The sequence below is a fragment of the Hakea prostrata genome, chromosome 2 (assembly GCF_041222555.1).
Source record: "Hakea prostrata isolate BN-2017 chromosome 2, UWA_Hpros_2, whole genome shotgun sequence".
Lineage (NCBI taxonomy): Eukaryota > Viridiplantae > Streptophyta > Magnoliopsida > Proteales > Proteaceae > Hakea > Hakea prostrata.
The window spans coordinates 44049717-44073922 of NC_142601.1; the positions used below are offsets into that span (position 1 = coordinate 44049717).

At 37.7% G+C, this 24206-nt stretch overlaps 1 protein-coding gene across 1 annotated transcript; it reads right to left on the bottom strand.

The window, feature by feature from the left end:
* Positions 1-442: 442 nt before the first annotated feature.
* LOC149024423 (syntaxin-132-like) lies at positions 443-23003 on the bottom strand. The gene is made up of 13 exons (XM_089144670.1): positions 22648-23003; positions 21322-21432; positions 21077-21133; positions 13324-13372; positions 10185-10273; positions 10027-10100; positions 8874-8916; positions 8695-8755; positions 8542-8567; positions 8383-8460; positions 6959-7039; positions 1590-1655; positions 443-1004 (listed from the first exon to the last, which is right to left on the bottom strand). Exons 1-13 carry the CDS (start codon positions 22663-22665, stop codon positions 831-833), a joined length of 927 nt encoding a protein of 308 aa, XP_089000796.1. The 5' UTR covers positions 22666-23003; the 3' UTR covers positions 443-830.
* Between the last annotated feature and the right edge of the window lie 1203 nt (positions 23004-24206).

The window sequence follows — 24206 nt, forward strand, 5'->3', positions numbered from 1 at the left end:
CACTTCCGTATCAATACTATATTGATCAAAGACTACTACCGTGGAGCAATTCTTGAGACACCGCATCTCAACAATTTACTTCTTTCTGTTAAGAATCTCATTGTTTTTGAGAAGTTCAAAGTTTCTCTCTGCCCTTAAATTTTTCATGGGTAGAGAGACCAGAAGGTTTTAGCATGAAACTTTTCACATTCCTATGAAGAAGTTTGTTTCCAGCCCCGGGGGAAAAAAATCTCAAGCGTGAAACTTCTCATCAGTACCCACTTTGAAGAAAAATCCATGATGAAAGCTCGATGTTGAGATGAAGATCACTTAAATGTTAGTAGCACAGTCACCTTTTAGTGAAGTTCACTAAACAACAATAGGGGATTTTTTTTTTCCCCTCCCCTTCTCTTGGGGCTTAAATCCCATGTTGGAACTATACTGGATCACCTATTACCAAAGTAAACAACACACTTGTATGAAGCTTTTCCTTTTCCCTCTTCAGAGTATATATATATTACATATACAACCCATACAAAGAACAAGCCTTTCCAAAGCATTCAATCTCAACTGAGACTGACGATCATCTAGAGTTTTGATGATGATGTAGAGTTGTAGAATAGAAAATGCGTTTCTATACTTCCGAAAACCACAATCACAAAGATCCTGAGTGTAGCCAGCAGGTACAACGCTAAGACCAGAAAGGCACATAACAAAGGAAATGAAAGCTGGGATTTAGAAGGGAAAGAACAAGACCAAGAAGATATTACGGTGATAACTTGGACAGAAAGCCCTAAATGTCCAATAGATATCGACAACTACTACTATATTATATTACAGAGGCACGCCAACTAAGCGCCATTCTTACTGGTCCATGGCTTTAAAACACCCACAACGATTACAGCCACAACAATGAGAAGTATGATAATAGCTATGCACATCCATTTCCGAGAATTCTTCTGTAGCTTTTTGGCCTTTTGGAGAACTGTATTTCCTGATTGCACATGATCAACTGCAGTTGAAACCTGTAGGGTAAGAAAGCCCAGATCAGACTATGAAATGAAATGTTATTTTTCAACATCGGCCTTGAGCACATTTAGGGGTCCAAATTTGAACATCTTCGACGGAACCATTTGCCATAATTCAGAATAGATGTCATTCTTTTATGTCTCCCTCGCCCTCTCCCCTGAGGGTGGGTTATTCTTTTTTTTAGAAAGAGGGGGGGGGGGGGGTGGAAGAAAAAAGGAAAAAGGAACTTCTGGATGGTGGCAGTCTGGCTGAGTTTAGAAAAAAAATGTTTTGGCAGGAAAATCCCAACAATGAGGGAAGAGGATAAATGATCATTGCTGATTTCTGGTGCTGGAGAAATCCTACTAATGGCCAATTCATTTCTAGGTCACATGCTTTTAGGGCTTTATTATAAAAAAATATGACCTATCTTTGGCAGGATGTGCTCAAAGACAATGTTTTACCCCTGAAGAGATGAGCAAAAGAGAATTACAGTACATGATTGCAGCCACTCCCCACTCCCATATTCATCAAGGAGCCAATAGAGACCGGGTGGGGTTCACTAATCCATGCAAGATTTGAGAATCAAGAAGGTTCGGTACCTGTGTCTCAATGTTGTCCAACAAGTCACCTTGTGCTTCAACTAACACTGCCATATCTAGAAAAATCTGCACACACATATCAACAAAGAATCAGAATTGCTACAACTGACTCACTCATCATCCAACAGTCTTGGTTAGGAGTCCTTGAAGAGTCCTTGAAGTCATTTTTTCCTACAGAAGACACACACGGACAATAAAACGAGTACTTATTAACCCAAGGAATGCCACATACAGAATCATAGGATAGCACTCTTAGCCAAGGGAGTGACATGCCAGGTTTTGGTGGTGTCTTCAGGTACAACAATAATCATCATAGCATCAAACTACTATATAAAAGTAAAACCTCAAATCAGTTCAGGGAAATCTTTCATTGGACCAAAATACCCTTCTCCAAAACAACATACATTTTCCTCGTTGAACAAACCCTTTCAAGCCACCCCGTGGTAATATCCGTTGAATCACGCCACCAACGAAATGTCCCATCTATCCTCAACAAGTTCTCTCAAGAGGTACACCACTTCAACCCAAGGAAAAATTTTCAGTCGAAACTAGGATTTCGACTAACGAAAAGGCCAAAATTTTTAGGTTTCGACAGAAACATATGGTTTTTTTTTTATAATTTTGACCCTAGGTTTCAGGCCTTATATGATGTCTATTTCATCTGATTTCTTGCCTCCTACCTATTTAAAGTATAATAAATACAATGGAACTAGTATTTTGCCCAAAAAACATTGAAAATTTATCATTCAAGTATACTAACAAATGATTTGATTCCGACAAGTACAAACTGTATTACATACATGCATAGAATCATCAACATACATGAACTGTTTGATAGAATGGTTACATATACAACAAGTTAACAAAATAAAATGACCAACTAGATCAACTGATGGTGTCTCACATATATTAAGTTGAAGCTCATATATCATATATACATAAAATAAAAATATATAATTTAAAAAATAATTATTAAAATAAGAAAATGAAAAAATGGTAGCAAATAATAAAAAAATAAGTTTAACAAAACACAATCATCGATCATAGTCCTAGGGTAAACATATATTAATTTCAAGGCAATACAAGATCATTTAAGGCATGAACAAAACAAAAATAAAAAAAGGGGACGTTTGGAATTGTAGGGTATGGCTTATTCTTCACATTCTATTGCTACCAAAGTTTCCTTTGAGGCTGTTGTGGCTTAGGAGGTGTTTGGAGGCACAAGATGAGCAAAAGATGTACTTGAAGGCAAAGGAGTCGTGGAAATTAAGTGAAAATGGGATAGAAATCAACAAAAAATGAGGAAAAACAAGTTGGAATGTTGAAATGGTCGAAATTTCGGTTGAGATGGTCGAAATCTGCGAAATTTCAGTCTAAACCTGTAACTTTTCCGAAATAATTGGAATTTCGTTTTGATTTTGAAAAAATGCAGACATTTCAACCAAAATTTCGACAATTTCGGTCGAATTTTATTCTATGCTTCAACTAACACCCCCTTACCTCAGACCTTATGTTTCTTTGCCCACCTCCCTTATTTCTCTCCTACAAATATTATTCGCAAGTCACAACCAAAAATATTCTCATTATATTTCATCCCACTCCAAAAATCTTCCCAATATTTTATTTTTAAAAAAACACCTTTAAATCATATCACTATCATATTATACTATAGTATACTACTATATAAAAGCAAAACCTCATGACAAATCTTTTATTGGACTAAAATACTCTTTCTCCAAAACAACATACCTTTTCCTTGTTGAACAAACATTTTCAAGCCACCCCCTATAATATTCATTGAATCACGCCACCAACGAAATGTCCCACCTGTCTTTAAGGAGTTCTCTCAAGACTTAAGAGGTACACCACTTCAACTAACACCCCCTTACCTCAAACCCTGTGTTTCTTTTCCCACCTCCCTTATCTCTCTCCTATAAATATTATTTGCAAGTAGCAACCAAAAGAAATTCTCACTGTATTTATTCCGCCCATTATTTTATTTTTAAAGAACACCTTTAAAATCATATCATACTATCATACTACTATATAAAAGTAAAACTTCAAATCAACTATGGCAAAACTTTCATTACACCAAAATATCCTTCCTCTAAAACAACATACATTTTCCTGATTGAACAAAGCCTTTCAAGCCACTTATACTGCTATATAAAAGTGAAACCTCAATCAGCTATGGCAAAACTTTCATTAAATATCCTTCCTCCAAAACAACATACCTTTTCCTCATTGAATAAACCCTTTCAAGCACCCTTGTGTAATATTCATTGAATTATGCCACCAACAAAAAACCTCCCACCTATCCATTCTCTTAAGAGGTACACCTCTTCAACTAACACCCCCTTACCTCAAACCTTATGTCCCTTTGCCAACCTCCCTTATTTCTTTCCTATAAATATTATTCACAACTAAAAAGATTCTCACTGTATTCATCCCACCCCAAAAATCTGCCCACTATTTTATTTTCAGAAAATACCTTTAAAAAAGGAAGAGAAAAAAAAAAGGTAATTCTAAACAATTATCACATGTATCAACATTAATAACCCCTAAATGTTAAAAATTTTAAAAATCATAAAAGAAAACAGGATAACTTATCCTGTTCTCCTCCTAAAAGAAAATGTTTATATATTTAAATTATTTCAGGAAATGATAAAAATCACATGTATGCACGTGAAATTTTACTAGTCCGTTTAAATATGGAAAAGATTCACTTAGAACAAAAAGGGAAAGGGGGTAGCATGGGTGAATTTCATAGATGGGAGGGAGGCTTTAACCTGTTTAGGTCTTAAAAGATAATGCTAGTCTCCTTTCTTTCCAGAACCCTTTCTGGTTGAAGCTTCTTCTAGATTCCATCGAGAATCCTAATATGATGGCTATGGCATTGATGTGGCAATCTAAACAGACAATGAGGATAAGGATTGCCTACAAATTGACAAGGCAATAGACTGGAGACTTATTAGTTGCATCAAGGTAATGCTGTTTGCTAAATGGTAGGAAATACGGATGGTACAGAATCTGCAGAACCCATCCTCCATGAGAAAGGAACATCGCCTCGAGATAAAACACCCTAACCTTTTCCATAAGATACAAATATTGACATGGCCTCCTCAATCTGGACTTTGAGGCCATCAACCAATGTGTCCTCTTCATGTTTGGCCTTTTCCATCCAAGGCTTGAAGTGGCTATGTAAACCAACATCTAAAAAGTGAATTCATTCCTCCAATCAGTACTCCTTTGAAGCATCAAAGAAAACATTCATATCATTTGCCATGTTGATACGATTATTAGAAAGCTAAATTTTATTTGGATTGCAAAACATCATCAGTCCCTAAAGGTTAACACATGCTTCCATTTGAAATACAACCCCAATTACCTAAAATTGTACCAGAAAATTTCCTTACTTTCATATGTCGACCATTATGAACATTCTCTCAAAAAATTCTTTTGGGTCTTTGGAAAATATGTTTATCATAAGATCTTCAATGCTCTTGAATCCAATTTATAATCTCAGCAGGAGGATATGAAAGACCTACCCAAGATATTATTATCGTGAGATCAGAAGATTGCAGAAAGTATATATTTTATTTATATTTGTTCTGTGGGTTATATCTGTCTTCCTCCTAACCTCATCAAGCTGAATGTAGATGGCAGATCCACACACTCCAGGTACTGTATTCAGAAATGATGAAGGGACTACTTTCCCTGCCTCAAACCTATGGTGCATTAGATTCAGTAATGGATGATACTAGTAAATTGGTTATTCAGGGCATGGAGATTTGCGTCTCCAATCATTGGCTGAATGGTTCCGGGTATGCTATGAGGACCCAGCATCCAAAAAAAAAAAAAAAAAGAGAGAGAGAGAAGAGTTGGCCAAACACTATTAAGGAGACTCAAAGCATCATGCTAGATGATGGCAAGACTCTAGTGGAGCTTAGCAGTACCATCATCTGAAAAGAACACAAGGTTGTGCACATTTCCCCCTCCCAACCCCAGTAGCAGAAGCCTTGTCCGCTGGGGATCTCATGAAGTATGCCAGACGTCAGGTGTTTTGACAGAAACTCATGTATTTGGGAGCCCTTCCACTGGTGGTGCAACACAGTGGGATTTTTACTGTAGTATTCTTTCAGCATAAAAATTCCTTTATTCTTCTATACTCAAAACAGCCTTTTCTTGCAAAGCAGAAAGAACCGGGGGGGGGGGGAGTAAGTGTACATTTACTGTAGTATTCTTTCATTGGGTTGCTTATCTTATCTTTTTTCGCTAGGGAATCCATGGTCACAGAAAAAGTATTTGCATATGTGGAACCCAAGGTCCACTACTCACACATTTTCAATACATATGGAGTTAGCTACATGGCAAAACAAACGATTGACAAATACAGGAGTTTCGGAGATGAAGCATGGAACTACAAGGGTGTGCATGGGCAAGTATGAGAGAGGGTATATAATTGAATTTGGGTCTGAAATTTGAGTTGTTGACAATGCAGACTGTTCTTTCTAACAAAACAAGGATGTCAAACTTAGGAGAGAGGATACGAGTAAGGATGTGCTGAACCATGAGAGGCTCAGCTCATCTATGGACTGTCAAATGTATTTATATGGATTAACAAATAAAGAGTTTTATGACCAGCCATGATGTATGGTGCAAAGTCTTGAATCATTAAGAAACATCATATGGATAAACTAAATGTAGCAGAAATGATGATGCTAACATGGAAGAGCAGGAAGCACAGCGGCAGCGGAAGCGCAGAGAGCCTATCGGAGCGAAGCGATCAAGCAGGAAAAAGGAAAGAAAAGCAGATTGACGAATCATAGGCAAGCTAAACAAGCAAATGGCGGCGTCATGGAGGTGGTTTGATTCTTTCTGACTGTGAATCACTGAGTGGAAAAACTAGGAAGGATAAAGTAAGGAATGATCATATTAGAACTAGTCTTAGGAGTAGCTTCGAAAATTGATTGGCCACGAGAAAGTCGATTGAGGTGGCATGATCACATTCGAGGAAGGCCCTTAAATGGCCCTTTCATGAGTGGTCTTTAACAACCTAGATACTCCAAACATTGAATTGGCGCCCCAACACCATTTCATTTGGCAAAACTTATGTCTCAACCATGTACTCTTATTTCGCATGTCAACCAGGTATACTTACGCTTATAGAGCTTGTGCTCAGTTGTATTGAACCAGATTTCAATGATTTCCTGGCTAGAACCTAGAGCCTAAGCACTGAGACACACAATTGAAACATTGGCTAAGAAAACAGAAAATTCATCCACAACGATTGTAAAAACTTGACTTCCCATGCTTGACCATACCAATCATCACATTTTTTATATCAATGCATGTAAATGAAGAAGTACCTGCTGCAGCTCAAGAAGTTTCCTTTCCAGTTCCCTGACTGCATCATGACGTTCTTGAATTTCTGCCACTGTGTCCATTATCTGTCAAAACAGAAATGTTTTTTTATTTTCTTAGGAGAAATTAAAAGAGGTATAATACACGAAGTATGACCATAAATAATTACAAGGTCAAAAGACCCTTCATGGCCATATAAAGAGTCCCTTTTACACGAGATCTAGCTCTGCCACATGGCAGATCTTGGATGGGCTCAAACTGTGGGCAGAATGAGCTTGGTCCGCTGATTATCTACGATTTGTCAGCTGAAACATAGTTTGTCAAGTGGCAGAAAGGCTTTTTAAAAAGCCAGGACATCAGAGAAACAGTGCTGGTAGGAGAATGGTTACAGGTAAATGGATATTCATGGTGAATCTTGATGCATGCAATAAGACTAGGCAAATGGTTGATTGAGTCAAAATTTGGCATGTGGTCTATCCAGACTATACCCTGTGTATCCAATGGTTCACAATTGCCACATCATCCCGGCACCTGGAAACTGATAGAGGTGTTGTGGAGACAAGCCTCTTTATACTAGACCATGTAAAGGAAAAATTGCCATGGTAAGACCATGCAGAAGAGTTTCCTTGAACTTCCTTTGAGATGGTAACATTTGACAATGTGTTATCCAATGGTTCACAATTCCCACATCATCCTGGCACCTGGAAACCGATAGAGGTTTTGGGGAGACAAGCCTCTTCATACTAGACCATGTAAAGGAAAATTTGTCATGGTAAGACCATGCAGAAGAGTTTTCCTGAACTTACTTTGAGATGGTAATATTTGACAATCGATAAATGTGAACAAAAGCATCAAACGAAGCAATAAAGATCTTGTTTAAAGAATTTGATAATCACTTTTGATGGATTTGTCTTACAGTTGGACCCACAAGGCCCTCATTTCTAAACTATCTTGCAGTGGGAACAATGTAACTCAAGAAACTTTTTGTACATGCGATAAACTTAGGCTGCGTTTGTTTGCTGGAATAAAGGTGGGGTGGGAAAAAAATTTGGAAAAACAAACTTTTCCATTAAATCCCAAAAATGTGGTTTGTTTGGTTGATGGGGGTGGGAAAGTTGTAGACAAGCTTCCTTAATTTAAGGAAACTTGCCTAGTGAGATGGCATGCTAACTTTCCCACCCATGCCTTTTCAAAAACCCCACAAAATATGTGGGATTTTGCAGAAAAATGTGGAACCAAAAATTGGGACTTTTCCACAAAATCCCTTCCTTTCCTTTTTCCTCACCCCATTACACATGGGGCCCATATGTTTTATTTTTTCTACCCCACCTTTGCAAACAAATGCAGCCTTAATGAATTGGCTTTCCTTCCCACACACCCCCCCCCACCCTAAAAAAAAAAAAAAAGCAATAGAGGGAAAGGAACAAACCTGGCCACGGCCCTGTTCTTGGATAGCTTTCTGAAAAATTTGTTCGCTGTCTCCAGTCTCTATTAGCCGGTCAATTGTCTGTACATAATATTTAAAAATACATTACATACATACACATTTCTACCATATGAAATCTTATGAGGGAAATGATAATCTCACCTCTTCATCAGCTCTTTCACCGGTTACTGATCAACATGCACACACACAAACTACAAAATTAATAACAGGGCATTGGCCACATAATGATAAAGATCCACAAAATTAAATTGCAGATAACCATTCATTCTTATTATAGCCTAGGAGAATATAAACCTGTAAAAACTCTTCTCTCAACAATATCTCGATTCTCTTGATGAATATTTTCTCTTAGAGTCTGCACAAATTTCAACATTTATCAGACAAATTATGCAAAGAATAAGAAAAAGAAAAGTTGTTCTTTTTTCTTTTTCCATTTGGAGAAGCCGCAGGATGGGATTGAAAACACACACTACCTGAAATTCAGCCATCTTATCTTTGAACTTCTTTTTCAAGGCACTGCAGTGAAAGATAAGGTTTAATTAAGATTACCGCTCATTAAACTTTGCCTAAGTCATGCACAGACGTGACAATGATGATGAAGGGAAATGGATAATAGAATAAATTATATAATATATTTATATTAAAATAACTAAATAAGTTCCATTATACAGATTATTACTAACATCCAGAGCATGTGTTGATTGAAAAATTAGAATTATACAAACTTATTTAATGCCAAAGTTTTAAATTGGGAAGTATACAAAGCTATAGACAGATAATGAAGTTAACAAGAATAAAAGGATTTTATGCAACAATGGTTATTGAGAACAAGAAGGATACCATTGCAATAACTCAATAGCAAATGTAGCTTAGAATAATGCCAAAGATAGAATCCAGTCTCTCTCACGAAGGAGACAGGAAGTGGTTAGTGCTAACAAGATATGTATTCCCACCCCTAACAACCAGACGTAGGAATAAAAACCTTGAAAGCTCTATTTTGGGATTGAAGCTCCCAGAAGCTACTTTTGCATTGGGTAATTTTTGGGGTGAATTGGGTAATTTTTGGGGTTTCTTCCCTTGACTGTTATCAAACTTTAATCAAAACCCACATTGTTCTTGTATGCCTGGAGGAGCAGGTGCATCTCAATCTGCTTTTTCTCATCACCAATCAGGAAATGAACAGTGGTCAAGTTGAATAATGTCTATGAGGTAGTTCTGAGCACAGTTAGTTTGAGAGCAAGTCGACTTTAACAAGTTATTGATTTAATTCTCATTTTGTTGTCAGGGCAAAGTGAAGGAGGGATGGTGCAAGTCCCCTTTGGCTTTGGTAATCCGAACCTTCATGGTCAAAAAGCAGAAATAGAAGAAAACCGTATATTTTGGATTTATTATTAGATACAAAATTATGTACTAGGAGAATTGCCATAAATTAGATTTCTGATTTGCTTGTCACTCGTTTGTATGCATCCCTATTAGTCTAGGATGATACTCTGGTAGATTACTAGCTATGCAGCCCTAATGCTTTTGCAGGACTGCATAAAAGAGGGGATCTTGTAGAGAATACTATATACCCTCGACCTGCAAAAATTTAAAAGTCAAATAAAATAGCAGACAAGAAGAATATACATAGTAGTTGACATCCTGGATCTGTCTACACCAGTTCCTTTTCCACATCCAGGTTTCTGCCTATTAGCCAAATTCTGCATGCAAGAAGCCCAAGGATAATGAGCAAACACTCAAGAGCAGGCAAATAACTCAGGAAGGAAAAAGAAATAAAATAGTACATCTTTGTCAAGCTGATCAATTTTTGACTTCACTAGACGAGCAATTTTGCCAACTTCATCTACATCTTTTTCCATACGCTGCTTGATTGCTGCACATAATGGAAAAGCCAATCAGTGGAACCAAGTTGAAACAGCAGAACCATGGTTGATGGAAAAACAAAGATCAAAACAGGTTAAAAAGGTTTTATAAAAATTTTAGCCAAATATTTTCTCACTAAAGATAGGCATCAAAAGTAAATACAACAGCCATCCAAAGGTGAAACTTCAGCTGAAAAACTTGATGCAGATGCAATCCATGAATCAGAAAAAGAGGCTGTGATTAATTTTGATTTATATAGATCAAATCCCGTATGCCAAGAGCAGAATAGTTCTTGAACTAAAAATTTGGGGGCAATTAATTGATTCATTTTTAAGTAGTTCTACGGAAGGCAGTAGGGATCTTGTGTAACTAACAATTAGGAGTTTTTAATATTTGAAATACCGTGTTTTACCAGTCATTGGTTATTTGTTGTTAGAAACCATTGTATCTACCTTGTTAGAGAGTTCGGCTAACTTGTTCAGAAAAGTTAACTAATCCGATTTATTTTTTATTCTTCCCGTTAATATATAACCACGACACCACATAGGATAGCATTTTGAATGGAACAATCTGCTTTTTTGGCACCTTGCTTAGTTATCTTTCCCCCTCTTTCAGTTGGTGGATCTCTCTCCTTTCCTTCCATCCTTCACTGGACAAGCAAAACAGATCTCAGTTTAGGTTCAAAAGAATTTTCATCTTCAAGGACAACGAATTAACTTTTGAGTTGATAGCTGGGAATCGGAATAAAGGGATGCTCATATCAGAGCTGCTTTTGGAGTAGCTTTGATACATCATTAGCTATGAGAAAGTCATATGGCCATGTTCAACAGAGGCCTCTGAGTGCTCAGTAAGGAGGAGTAATTTAATTCATGTTCAAGGAACTAAAAGAGCTAGGGTCAGACATAAAATAACCTTAGCAGAACTGGTGAGAAAAGACATGCATGGCTTAGGCCTTGTATCAAGTATGACCTCAAATAAAGCTGGTTGGAGGCCAGGGATTCATGTAGCTGACCCAAATTAGTTGGGAAGAGGTTGAGTGTTTTTGTTGTTGTTGTTGGTTGTTGTTTAATTCTATTACTAAATTGTTCTCTGTAAGGACTTCAAACCCATAACCATAACATGTACTCCTAAAATTAGCAACATCAGTGATTGAAAATATGCCAATATTTATAACAATTTGAACCCAAAGGAGAGGAGAAATGCTTTGTAAATAAAGCTAAAATGAGAGAAAGGAAGACTAGAGACTTCAACAACATTTAGTGAATTAAATATGATGATGGTGGAGTACTAGTAAGAGACAAGGACATTATGAAAAGATAAAAAGGTTCATTTTCATTTGAACCCCTTGAAGTTTGGCCCAAGTCATTTTTAATGAAAAAAAGGAAAAAGTGACAATTTTACATTTGCCTCCCCTGGTATCCAAAAAAGACCGACTAAGGACACACCATTAATGATCAAACGGTTTCAGTTAGCTTAGTCATCTTTATGACCAAAATGCCCTTATCCCAATTTGATTTCCTTTCTTTAACTTAAGTAAATATTACCAAAAGAAAAGGGAAAAAATACTTTTTTCAACAAAAAGTTAAAAAATGTAATAATTAGAGTTAACTTCCATCAATTGGTTAAAATATTAGTTTTTTAATCTCTCAAATAATTAAACTTTGAGTTATTTGAGAAATTAATGTTTAGATCCTCATTTAACTATTTAAGACATTAAAAATATTATTTTAACAAAATTATAGAAATTAAACATCATTATGATTTTCTCTCAACTTGTTAAAATAAATTATTATTATTATTATTTTTGGTAATATTCACTTTAGAGTTGAATAAACGAAATCAAAAGGGTATAACGGCATTTTGGTCATAAAAATGACTGAACTAACGGAAACCATTTGGTAATTGATGGTGTGTCCTTAATTGGTCTTTTTTGGATACCCCAAGAAAGGCAAATGCAAAATGTCACTTTTGTTGGATTGAAAGTGACTTTGGGCCAAACCTTACGGGGTCCAAATGAAAATTACCCAGGATAAAATTAATATTTCTACAGCCTACTAAATGAAGTCATCTTAAGTAACTACGCCTTGAACGTACTATAAATACATGTATAAAATAAGGGTGTCGAAAGTGAAAAGAAGCTATAGAAAGGATGAAAGTAGGCAAGGCACTCAGCTCGAATGGGCTGCCCATAGAAACGTGAAAATCTTAGGAACCGTGGAATAACCTAGCTAATCAAGTTGTTTAATAAGATCATAAGTACAATAAGGTCCAGATGATTCGAAGAGAATCCCCCTCCCCCCCCCCCCCCAAAAAAAAAAAAAAAAAAAAAAAAAAGATGATATATAAAGTGTTGTAATAATTGAAGTGGCACAAAAAAAGATCTAGTCCTAGATTGGTAAAAGATCAACTAGGAACCAATCAACAGTGACCTTCAATGTATAGGCAGGATGGGATGGGTTAAAATTGGATTTATGGATAAAGAAAAGAGTTTCCGGGGGATAATTGACAGTAATGATTTGGAGGTGACAGAAAAAGATGCTTGGGATGCTATCAGCTAGCTATTGGTTAGTCTGCTGAGAAATTTGGGAGATAGATGATATTGGTTTTGTTTCATGCTAACTAGCAATTCACCACCCGTACGTATGGACATGCATCTCCATCAGTACATGTTTGAATGAATATAAATGTCGCTACCGCTTAGTAGAAGCAGAAATAGGGTAGCAGAAACGTACAATGCATCTTTCCCATGCTTTCTTGTGTATTTTTTATAAAGTGAGAAAAATACAATTTGTCTGATCATTATGATCAGCTGAACCTTCCCAACTGCAATACAGGACTTGGTCATCATAAAGTTGGGGTTGGAAACAACGTAGAGCACTTTCATGATGTTATATCTAAGAGTTTTGCCATCTGTGTTAACATTGTATCTTCACAGCACAACTTTTTACTAGTCTCTAAGACACATACAAAGTTTTGCCAGTGCTACTATAGATGTAGTATTGTTAAATCTTGAGAGTACATCCTCAAACAAGAACAAAATGTGCAAGACCATGAAATTACCTTTCATGGAAGCAGCCTTGGTCACAGACTTTGACTCTTCATTTGCACTCTGCATACATTATTTGGTAATAATGGTGTCAGAAACTCGTCTTCCTTTGAAGGCATCAAACACAGAACAAAAAATCAATAAATGATCATATGAAGGCATTTAGATATTTGATATTTCACCTCAACTGTGGCTTTAAGAGTTTGCCACAGATTTTTATTCTGTGCCCCACAAGCAGAATAAGAAAAGCTGGCAATTTGTTATTTAATAAAAGAATCAAACCAAATGCACCCAGCATATGAAACTCGACTGAAAAAAAGACAACGTTGGGCAAAAAGTAGTGGTATAGTAACTTGAATTTAAAGCATTATTTCCATGCTTAAGTCATGTGTGTTACAAATTAGAAATCTCAAGCAAGGGTAAAGATTAGGGTAGACAGAGATTCCGAAGAAAGGACACAAATTGCCAAAGGATTCAGAAGATCTTATCTTATATTAGGGACTGCCACTTTTGGGCTTGCAGTCTAACGTTAAATCTCTGAGTCAATAATTTGGATTCACATTTTATCCGTAAAAGGATTCAAGCAACAATAAATAGCTGACCATACATTTTATGTGGCATTGACCTCTAAAGAGAAGAACACATTCTGTAGGAACACCGAGGCCATGAGAAACATGTAACATACTTGGTTTCTAAATACATTGACTTTAACACCCCTCCAAATTTTTTTTTAGTCCTTTGATGAATCACAATATTTAAAAAAGATATGAGGGTTCAAAAGCATCCATGAAGGAGATTTTTTAGCATTCCCACATGATATAGAGATGACTTCCTAGACTTAAGCTATAATGTTGAAGCATTTAGAAACAGGACAGAAAAGTTTTTACAATCAAAAGATGGGGGACGCTCCAGAAAAAGCTCTCAACTTTAACAGTTTCAAAGGTGGCATGCAGTACTTCATCTCCTCATGTCTAGCTCATCTGTGTGGTGTACACACGAATTCATTGACCATCTTTTTCCTTTTGAAGCTTTTCCAAGAACACATAGAGCTACTTCTTGTTGGTTTTCATGAAGATAAAAAACCTGAGGATATAGTTGGTCCAGAGTGGTATGAGCGATATCCCTCCCTTTTGGAGATGGAGGTCAACTCCTTTCAAAAAGAACATTCGAAGGAAAGGAATGCACGGTTATTCAGGAACATGTCTACACTGAAAATTGCAATGCCAAGGATCACCGTCAAAGTGGTTCCCTGTGCAGCACATAGCAATTGGTTCAAAGCTGTTCCTTGCAGCTACCTTTTTCAAGATTAGTCAATATTGATTGTTTCAAGGGACATTCTGGACAGAATTTTGCAAGTAAGCACACCCAAGCCTGACAGGTATCATCAAATTGAACTTGGATCACCATTCCATGGGAAACCCAAGCCCTCAGGAGTAATGGGGCTTATAAGAGATGTTTCAGCCTTTCAAGAGCCCTTGTTCAAGTCTATTCCAGCCTATGGGTGAAGGTGACTATTACAGCTGGATCAGTTATACATTGTGTAAGTCCGGAGCTTGCAGTTAAAGAGAATCAGAAGAATAGCATAATAGGAGGTGCTTCTGCAATAGTGATTGGTTGGTTTTAAAAAGATGGAGTGTGCATGCATGGTCATTTTTCCCCACCCTCTCTATTTGGTCCCATTGAGGCTCAGATGTTAAGCAAGAATTGTTGAGGAGGTTGAAGTTCCTCTTTGTTGTTTGTATCAGCTTATCCATTAATCATCGTGTCTCTTGCTGTCTCGGATTCAGGAGATTTGAGTCCCTTCTGAGTTTTTGCGTGTTTTCCTTTTCCCCTCAGAAAGAAAAGATTTGTTATTCATCAAAATTTATTTAAATCCTTGCATATATTGAGAAGGTGGTTTCTAAGGTCCCTTTGAATCATTGATACAAATCCAACACCAAATTAACCTGCCCTTGGAATCAACCAAAGGTTGATAGATATAGGTGTTGGGTTAATATGTTTGTGTAGTCATGGACCTATTCTAGGCCCAAAAGTTTAGCATATAGGCCAAATACAAAAATAAGTAAGTTAGTTTATTAGCTTAATTGGTCTAATTATGTAAATTCTGCGCAACTCAAGGTTTTTTTTTTTATGTAAATTCTGCGCAATTTAAATTATAAGGGCAGAATAGTATTTTTGAGTTTTTTGCAGGGCCCACTGAAGTTGGCCTATAATTCCTGGCTGCCCACACTTTGATCAAATTGAAAAATTGCAAGTTACCCACCCTTAACGGTCAAACCTCTTGACCGTTAAGGGTGGGGGTAAAATGACTAATATACACTTGTAATTGTAAAAAGACCAAAATAACCTCAGATAGTTTCCCTCCCATTGCTCCCTAGGTGGTTCTCCCTTCACCCATCTTCTATCTGCACCTTGCTCGATGGAAAAAACCTCCCACCAGCGGCCTACTGCCAGAAAGGAGAGCCAAAGATGGGGGGAAAATCCTAGAAGTTCACCGGAATAAAACCCAACCCCTAGTTCAGTGGTTGAAAGTAAGTTCCTTTGTCTTCAATTGATAGCTTTTTGTTTCTTTGCACAAATCCAACTTGGATCAGCTCCAGTCACCAGCATATGAACAGATCCACGACAGGCCAAAAGCTAATGGGTGAAGTGTTGTTTGATGACTGAGAGCATCTGCTCTAGAGATCCGAATTCTCCAGCTGAAGTCTCAATCTCCTCAAAGCCCAAATTGATGGTAGTAGATGTTGGACCATTCAAGAAGACCAAGGAAGGGCTCAAGAAGCTTACTTGAATCAGAAGAGTCATCAATTTTTACAGTCTGATCACCTGCTCCAAGCTTCCTCTTTTGATGAAAGGGAGTAAAAAATACAATAGAAAATTTCTCTCTTTGTCTATGATTCCCTCTCTCTATCGTTCTTCATCTCGAAATCTCAAGTGTGCAGAGTGGAATATCTCTTTGCCTCTTCACTCCACTCGGTTGTCACAGCTAGCTCTAGTTAAGACACATGAAGGGGGCATGATTCTGCAAACCGAACCGAATCTCGTTGTTGTACAATTCTGAAATCTGATTCATCTCAAGCCGGACTGTGTTCAGTTAAGTGGCTTCAAGCACAAGCTTTGTCTGACAACCCTAAATCATTTCTTCATTTACTTCCCTTCAATCCCCCAAAATTTCAGATGAGTTGCTGAGTTGCTTGCCGGAGATGGTGACTTGTAGTGGGTGGAGAGAGTGAGGTTAGATGGGGGTAGTTATGTAATTTAACCTCGAAAGGGCAAGGTTCGGTTTCCGGCAACGGCAGGGGAGCGGCAGTGGTTGCTCACTTTTCAATGAGATAGGAAGATGATGGGTGAAGGGAGAATCCCTTCACCCACCTAGGAAGCAAAATGGGAGGGAAACTATCTGAGATTATTTTGGTCTTTTTACAATTACAAGGGTATATCAGACATTTTAACCACACCTTAACAATCAAGAGGTCTGACCATCAAGGGTGGGTAACTTGCAATTTTCCAATTTGATCAAGGTGGGCATCGTGCAATTAAGTGGGCACTCAAGAATTATAGGCCCGCTTAAGTGGGCACCCTGCAAAAAACTCTAGTATTTTCTATGTTTTCTTTCAGTTCTAAGAGTCTAAGTTAGTTAGGTTGGATTTTTCTAGTTTAAATCAGTTTGTAAGTCCTATTTTCACTAGGTCTTCTTACGTAAGCATACATAGAGTCCACAAATTCAGATAGATGATAGTTGATTAATATATTATTTTCCCTTCAAGCCTTGAATGCTTGTGTGTGTGCATGTGTGTTGCTGCTGCAACTACTAGCTTATGTCAGTTTTGGTCAAAGAGGTCCAAGAATTGAGTATTCCATTGAGGTTCTAAGTGAAGTCAAGCCAAATCCTCGCTATCACTAAATATACCCAATTTTGTGTATCATTGTGATATCACCTAGGATCCTAACCCGAAACCCTACTTGCAGGCCTAAGGACCCGAAGATCCAGTACAGGGAAATGGTGGACCATCTAGTTAAAGACCATTGGATTAGCATCTGAATCCATGGATTTGGATGGTGGAGATCAAGGTTCAACTGCCGTTTTGGAATTTGAAAAAAGATTGGACTCGAAGCCGAACGGATTGGGAAAGTGGATAACCAATTTCGAAGAGTTGTAAGTTGGATGATGCCAAGTCCAAGTACCACCCCTAAACCTCTCCAATAGCTTGCACTCATGTTTGGAATCCCCCTAGGCCAACTGACCACAATGTTGCAAGTCTGTGACAAAAGCAGTTGGTTGGGGGCGGTTGGCTGCCATAGGTACCCGGTTGGTTAAGACAATATGAAAATTTCAAGGTTCTTATGAGCTTTAACCTATATTTAATATCTTTAAACCCTGATTTTAGGATTATACTATTGTTAGACAACCAAGGGTTCTAGAGTGAGTCAGAGGCAGCATTTCAGAGAGAAAGGAAGCGGTGTTTGCAGCAGAAAGCTTGGATCTTTAAGTGATCTTCAATCTTGAAGGTAAGAATATCAATCTTTTCAATTCCTTTCTGTTCTTTCTCAATTTCGAGGAGATTAATTTGATGAATCTATTGTGGGAAGTTAAGATTTAATTGGAGAACCTATATTTCCATCAACTCTAATCAGATCTAGCATGAGGGATGAGATCTACATCTTTCCCAATGGCAAACTTTCCATAATATGATCATCTTCTTCTAGATTGATTAGATCATTAGATCTAGGCTGTGTTTGTAGTGGTTTATTGTCTATGGGTGTTTGGACGTGCATCAAAGTCGAAATCCATGCCCGAGAATAGCTGAGAACCCCCCTGAGGTTTGTGGATTAGAAGCATGAAGTTCAGATCTTGGCTTCTGTTCGCGACCCTGGGTAGTCGACTGGAGGTGGTTGACCTGGCCAACCAGCCCTAACCGACCGCCTAGTTGTTCTCCACTGGTATTGTGCTTGATTTGGCCAGAATGAATTCCAAACCTAATTCTAACTATACCAACATGATCCTAAGAGTTCCAGTAAGTTGGTGGCGTGTTTGATTGTCAAGTTTGGATTTACTTTTAAGGGTTTTGGAATGTCATTTAGGTGAGGAAACAATGTGCATATAATGGAGTTACTACTCATGCTTTTAAAATATTTTCAAATAAATGCCTACGATATGCTGTTGTGATTATGTATGCTGTTAGGACATACATGCATTACGTGCATCATGGGAATATGATTATCATGTTGTTTATTTAACTCCTTTAATATATGACTGAAAGCATGATGGGTTGAGAGTTGACATATTGCATCCATATTTATAAATATATTTAAGGGTTTGTGGTCTATGTCAGTGCCCTCGGTACCTCTTGCATACCATGTAGATATATATGTGCATGTGCATATGATTGTCTAGGCATGGTTAGGGACCTTCACATGTTACTAAGCTTTCGACCGGGGTATTAAAACCAAATGACCTGTGATAGCGGCAAGTGATGGGTGGACATCCAACAGATGGTTAGGAGCCATAAAAAGACACAGTATTATTGGCTTATCATTTATGGTAGGGTTACATAGAGAATAGGATTGGGCTCGTGGGGCGCCCAATAGACGGCTGAGAGCCGTGAGGGGACACGGAGTGCCATCACTGTATAATATGCAGATGACCATAGGGTTGCGGGCTGTTCATCCAATAGACAATTAGAGGTAGTGAAGACCAACATTCCTAGATTGGAAGGATACCAAACCAAGAGGAGCAATGTGGCTTGAGGAATGGTATCATGACCATAAGTAGCATGACAAGTAGATGACCCCTGCATGTTAGGTATTTCCCTAACATGCACCAATCTCAAACCCATAGTCATGATGTGGATATGATGGACCTATTACCCTTAACCATGGTTGTGGTGACAGTGGTGACCTACCCTTGGATCCCCCGGTTGTGGGTGCTCAACAGACAGTTAAGAGCTATGAGGGGCCATTGTGAGTGTGGACCTACCTAAAGGAGGTTGGTGGCATCTTTAAGCATGTTTACCAAGATAGAGACCAACATGGTTAGCACACTAAAATGCATTTAAGGCATCATTTCCATCTTATGTTTATGTGTTTGTTACCTCGCAAGTCCTGTTGGAACTCACCCCTTTTGGGGTGCTCTCCTTCAAATGTTTATACAGGTTATGACAGATCTGCTAAACAATAGATTCCTACTCCCATGGAAACTTATGATGTGCCAGTTGTGGAGACATATGAACCACATAATGGTTCGTGTGTGTGCATGGGGTGCTACTATGAAGCATAGTTTTGCCTTAGGATCTTTGACTTTCGAGGTTTTGTGATAATATTTTGGGATAGTTTCATTATTAAATTTTGATTAAAGGATGTAGTTGAACCTTGATACACATTTCCTTTCCTTTCCTCGTGACAGTTCATATTCCTTATTATTTATATATGGTTTTTACTCCTTGCTCATAATTATTGTATTATATGGATTGTTTTGAATGTGGAATCATGACCATCAATTTTGTGATTGTGGATCACAACCGTGGGCGGCAGGTTGGTCTGATCCATTGGAAGGGGTATGACAATCACCATCATTTGAGTTGGTTTGCCTATCAAGAAAGAGTTTGTAGCTCGGGATTTTTCTGCCCACTGGAAACTTCAAGAAGCCACTCAATTCATTCCAAAGTTCCAAAAGGCACCTCATCCACGTATTTCGTAGCCTACATTCTCCTTCTCATATCACCATCTTTTTTTTTCCTTGAATTTTCTTGAGCATTCAACTTTTCAAGATACTCACAATTCAAGGTCAGATTTAAACCAATTAAGCCTTCAGATTTGTCCCCCACTTTAGGTACGTCATCCCCCTAATCCTAGTGACCTTAGATCCTAGTTTTTCCCCATTCCTACCATTCAATCTCAAGATATAAATATTTTCTTGAACTTTCATACTTCCAAAAAACCCCAAAAGAAGAACCCTCATATTTTCTAATTTAACCATCCAAACCCACCCAAAGTTTGGGGAATCATATTTCTATATCATTACCTACCTTCCTCCGAGTTTCAACACATTCTTAAACCTACATACCCGAGTTTCCATCCTCTAGGAATTTATCCCATATCTTGCATGGAATGAATTATGCATCTCTGATATCCTAAATATCATTTAAGAGCAGATGACTTCTAACCACAATGCCCTAACACAACCATTTCTTCCCCAAAAACTAATGCTATCTACCACATAGGAGTTGGTTCTCTTAAAGATCTTGGAAGAATTGGCCCTCGTTCATTTGAGGCTACATCTATAATTGTTTTACCTAGAGAAGTCCAACGTTCACAAATCTCACAAGGGCTGCACTGGGATGGTTTAATTGGTACTTTCTGCACAAAATGGCAGCTCGTACATTCAGACCTGCAGATTCATGCTGGATTTCCTTTTTTGTATGCGCTACACATCAAATCAAATTCCCTGTCCTTGATAAAAGTGGAAGAGGAGGATACTACAAATGGTAGCAAATATTTGAACTATGTATATATTAGACATGGTCATGTGCTTTTGCAATACACTCTGAATCATTCCAACAGAATGCTAAAACTTAAAAAGATCTATACAAGTGTTTCCAGTTTCCAGATGACTTCTCCTTTTGAAAAACATTGTTTCCTCTTAATCCAGGGAAAAGGGATAGGATGGACACCAACAACGACAACAGAAAAATAGAAAAATACTTAGAACAGCCAACAAACAGCACATATTAAGCCAATGACTGGTGGAAAAAGTATCAACACTCATACCTGGAGCTTTTTTGATAGCTTATTAAGCTTGTCAATTTCTTTCTCAATAGCTTGGATCTATAAAATACAAAGGGGAAAGAAAAGCATTATATCATCTCAGAATGGAATCTAGTAATGTACAAAGAATAGCAAATAATTACAACATCCTATAAGAAAAGAACTACAACAAATGAAGTGCAAATGAATGAATCTCTCATCATGTTCGATGGAAACACGAAAAAGTAACTGAAAGACCTCATAGCTACCTGCTTAAAGAAATTATCCAAGCCCAGGTCTCCTGAACCCATTGGAGGTTGTGTGCCTAATTCAATATCCCCACCCCTTGAAGCTTGCCCTTGAGGGTTCTCATAGGAATCCTGCAAAACAGCCCCGAGGCAATAGAGCAAGTTTAAACCCTTCAAATTTGTACATTCAACAGGAAAAGGATTGTGAACATAGAGGTTAAGTTTTTCCATTAAAGGGCATTTACAAGATAAAGAAAACATGCATTTCTAACCAGAGAACATATGTACTCCAACAGGACAATATTTTAAAGTAGAAAAAATAATGCATTTAAGATGGGGCGGAGACCAAAAAAGGAAACTATAACTTAGAGATATCAACGTAGCAAAAATTACAGATTGATGTTTTTATACGTTTCTTGTTATATGTTGTCAACAAGAAGGAACCTAAAGTAACTCTAATTCTTAGACTCCCAACCTTGAGATATTGTTACAAGTTAACATGAGAATAATCTGAATAACAACCCTACATGACATTGGAAGGTTTTAGAGGCACAGTGTTCTCCAAGTCAAGTTATTTTGATATTCTGATAAGGTTGTACTGTGTTGATGCAACTATGGGGAATGACTAGGCTCCTAAGTATAAACTTGATATCCATATATTTAGTGAATATACTGTTCATTTTTCTTTGCACGACTTCTAAAAAATCATTGATTACAATAAGTAATTGATACCATATCAAAACAGAATCCAGGATTATGGAAAGGCATATCTCCATTACCCTGGCTAGAAAAAAATTATTGAAGCAGGCTGAAATTTGGAAAGAAAAACAAACATCAGAAAATAGAGAAGACGAAAACCAATCCTTTTTAGAGTTGCATCACGGATAAAAGGCCTAAACCTTCCCGAGAAAAGAAAAAATATGATTAATGGTTCCTAATCACGAGTACCCACGCCAAAAAACCCGGATGGAAAACAATAAACTGCAATGTATAATATTACTCTAAGGTCCATCTCAGATCCTATGATGTGTTCCTCATTCTGTCGAAGATGATTGTTACAACTTACAACTACTCGTACAATTAATTCACTCTGAACTAAGTATGTTAATGTCTAAGTCTCCCATCATCAAAAACAACAAATGGGATCTCCAAAACTCAAGGGACGTATCCTTAATTCATCTACTAAAGACAGTCAAGCTCAAAAGCACTATAGATTAAGAGAGAGACGAAGTATGAAAGAGAAGAATTGAATTCCGTGAAACGACGACTAGTTGCGGGGAAAATGTTTTTGGTAACATCATCAAATCACCAAAACACAAAGAATATAATCAAAAGCTGAAGAATTACCGCTAGTAGGTCGTTCATGTTGGAAAGAACGATTGAAGGAGGAGATAGACAAAGAAGCTTGGAATGCAAAGATCCTGCAAAGCAATTTTAGGCACCAGCAGCTGGAAATTAAACGTATCTGATAGTAGAACTGAAACTCTTCTTCCTTTTTCCCGACTCTCTACCAGTCTGGCACTGCTTTTCGGAACCAAAACCAGGTGTAAGGGTTTCAAAGAGAAGATCAGCAAGAGAGAAGGAACAGATTTCGAACAGGAACCAGTTTTGAGTAATTTTTTTCTTCCTCTCAGAGATTGAGCTGTGATGGATCTCAAATTCTCGATCGAGGGAGGAGGAAAGAAGCCGGTAAGCGTTGCAATTTCTTTAAGAAGAACAGCTTTTACCTTTTTGGTCAATTTCGACCTTTTCTATTTTTTTGAAAATACGAGGACGGATTTACCCTTGTTCTTGAGATATGGCTTTGAACTGTCGGAAACTTTGAAAGGTTAATTTGGTCATAAAAGGACATGTCTACGTTTCTAACGCGTTTAAGATTGTAACCGTGGGTAGCAACTTGGGGAGTTGGACTTGGGGAGTTGGAAGTCGGAACCCACCAAACCAACAGGATTGAAAATTGATCGGCGAGGGTGGGCCCAGCCACCCAGGTGGTGTTTGTGTGACAGGAACTTCTATAGTTCTATTATGCTCCCCGTAGAAGCGGTATTTGGATCTGGTCCCACCGAGGTTCCAGGGTGGATGGTCCCGATGACAAGGTGGCACAATTACTGCTGTCTAGATGGGATATAGTGGTTCGCTTTAGGCCCCCAGCCGGTCCTTGGCAGCAGGTGCAGCACTGCACCGAAGTAGGGTCGGCGTCCGAAAGTCTCTGATAATGATTTTTATGCTTAAAAAAAAGATAATGATTTTTTTTTATAGTTCAAGGAATAAAAATGTGACATTTGCGAATTTTTGTTTATTGTCGTTTGCTATTGGATAAAATATTTGTCTTGTAGTGCATAGATTAGAACACATGGCGTTTTCTACATCCAAAGAATGCGGTTTTTTTTTTTTTTGTAAACAAACAACGCGGTTATAAAGTTAGTAAGAAAGGATTGCTTGGTATGACCGATACCTAATGAAGAGAATAGAAGTTTCGATAGTCCATGTGTATATTTAATAGTCTTTTACCCTAATATAAAGTTAGCAATTTTAAAAGAAAAAGATTACAGTTATTGGATATGGAAAATGCCACTTGTGCCTCCAAGAGTGGTGCAGGTGGAATTTGGATTCGCTACCATGATGGGTAGAGGCCACGCTCCCCTCACGTGCACCTCTTCATCAAACATTAAAAAGGGGTGTGAAGGGAATATAATCCCCTACCATGTTCTTACCTCTAATTAATTTTATCATAATTTGGAGGTGCTTCCTCCTTCCTCCCTCCCATTTTTTACTACGTGATGAAGAGGTGTGAAGGGAATATAATCCCCAACCATGGCTAGTACAGAATCCAAACACATGCATATTTGCATGCTAGCAAACAAATTTTTGTTCTCAAAAAGTGATTATATGTGAATCTCTTAGAA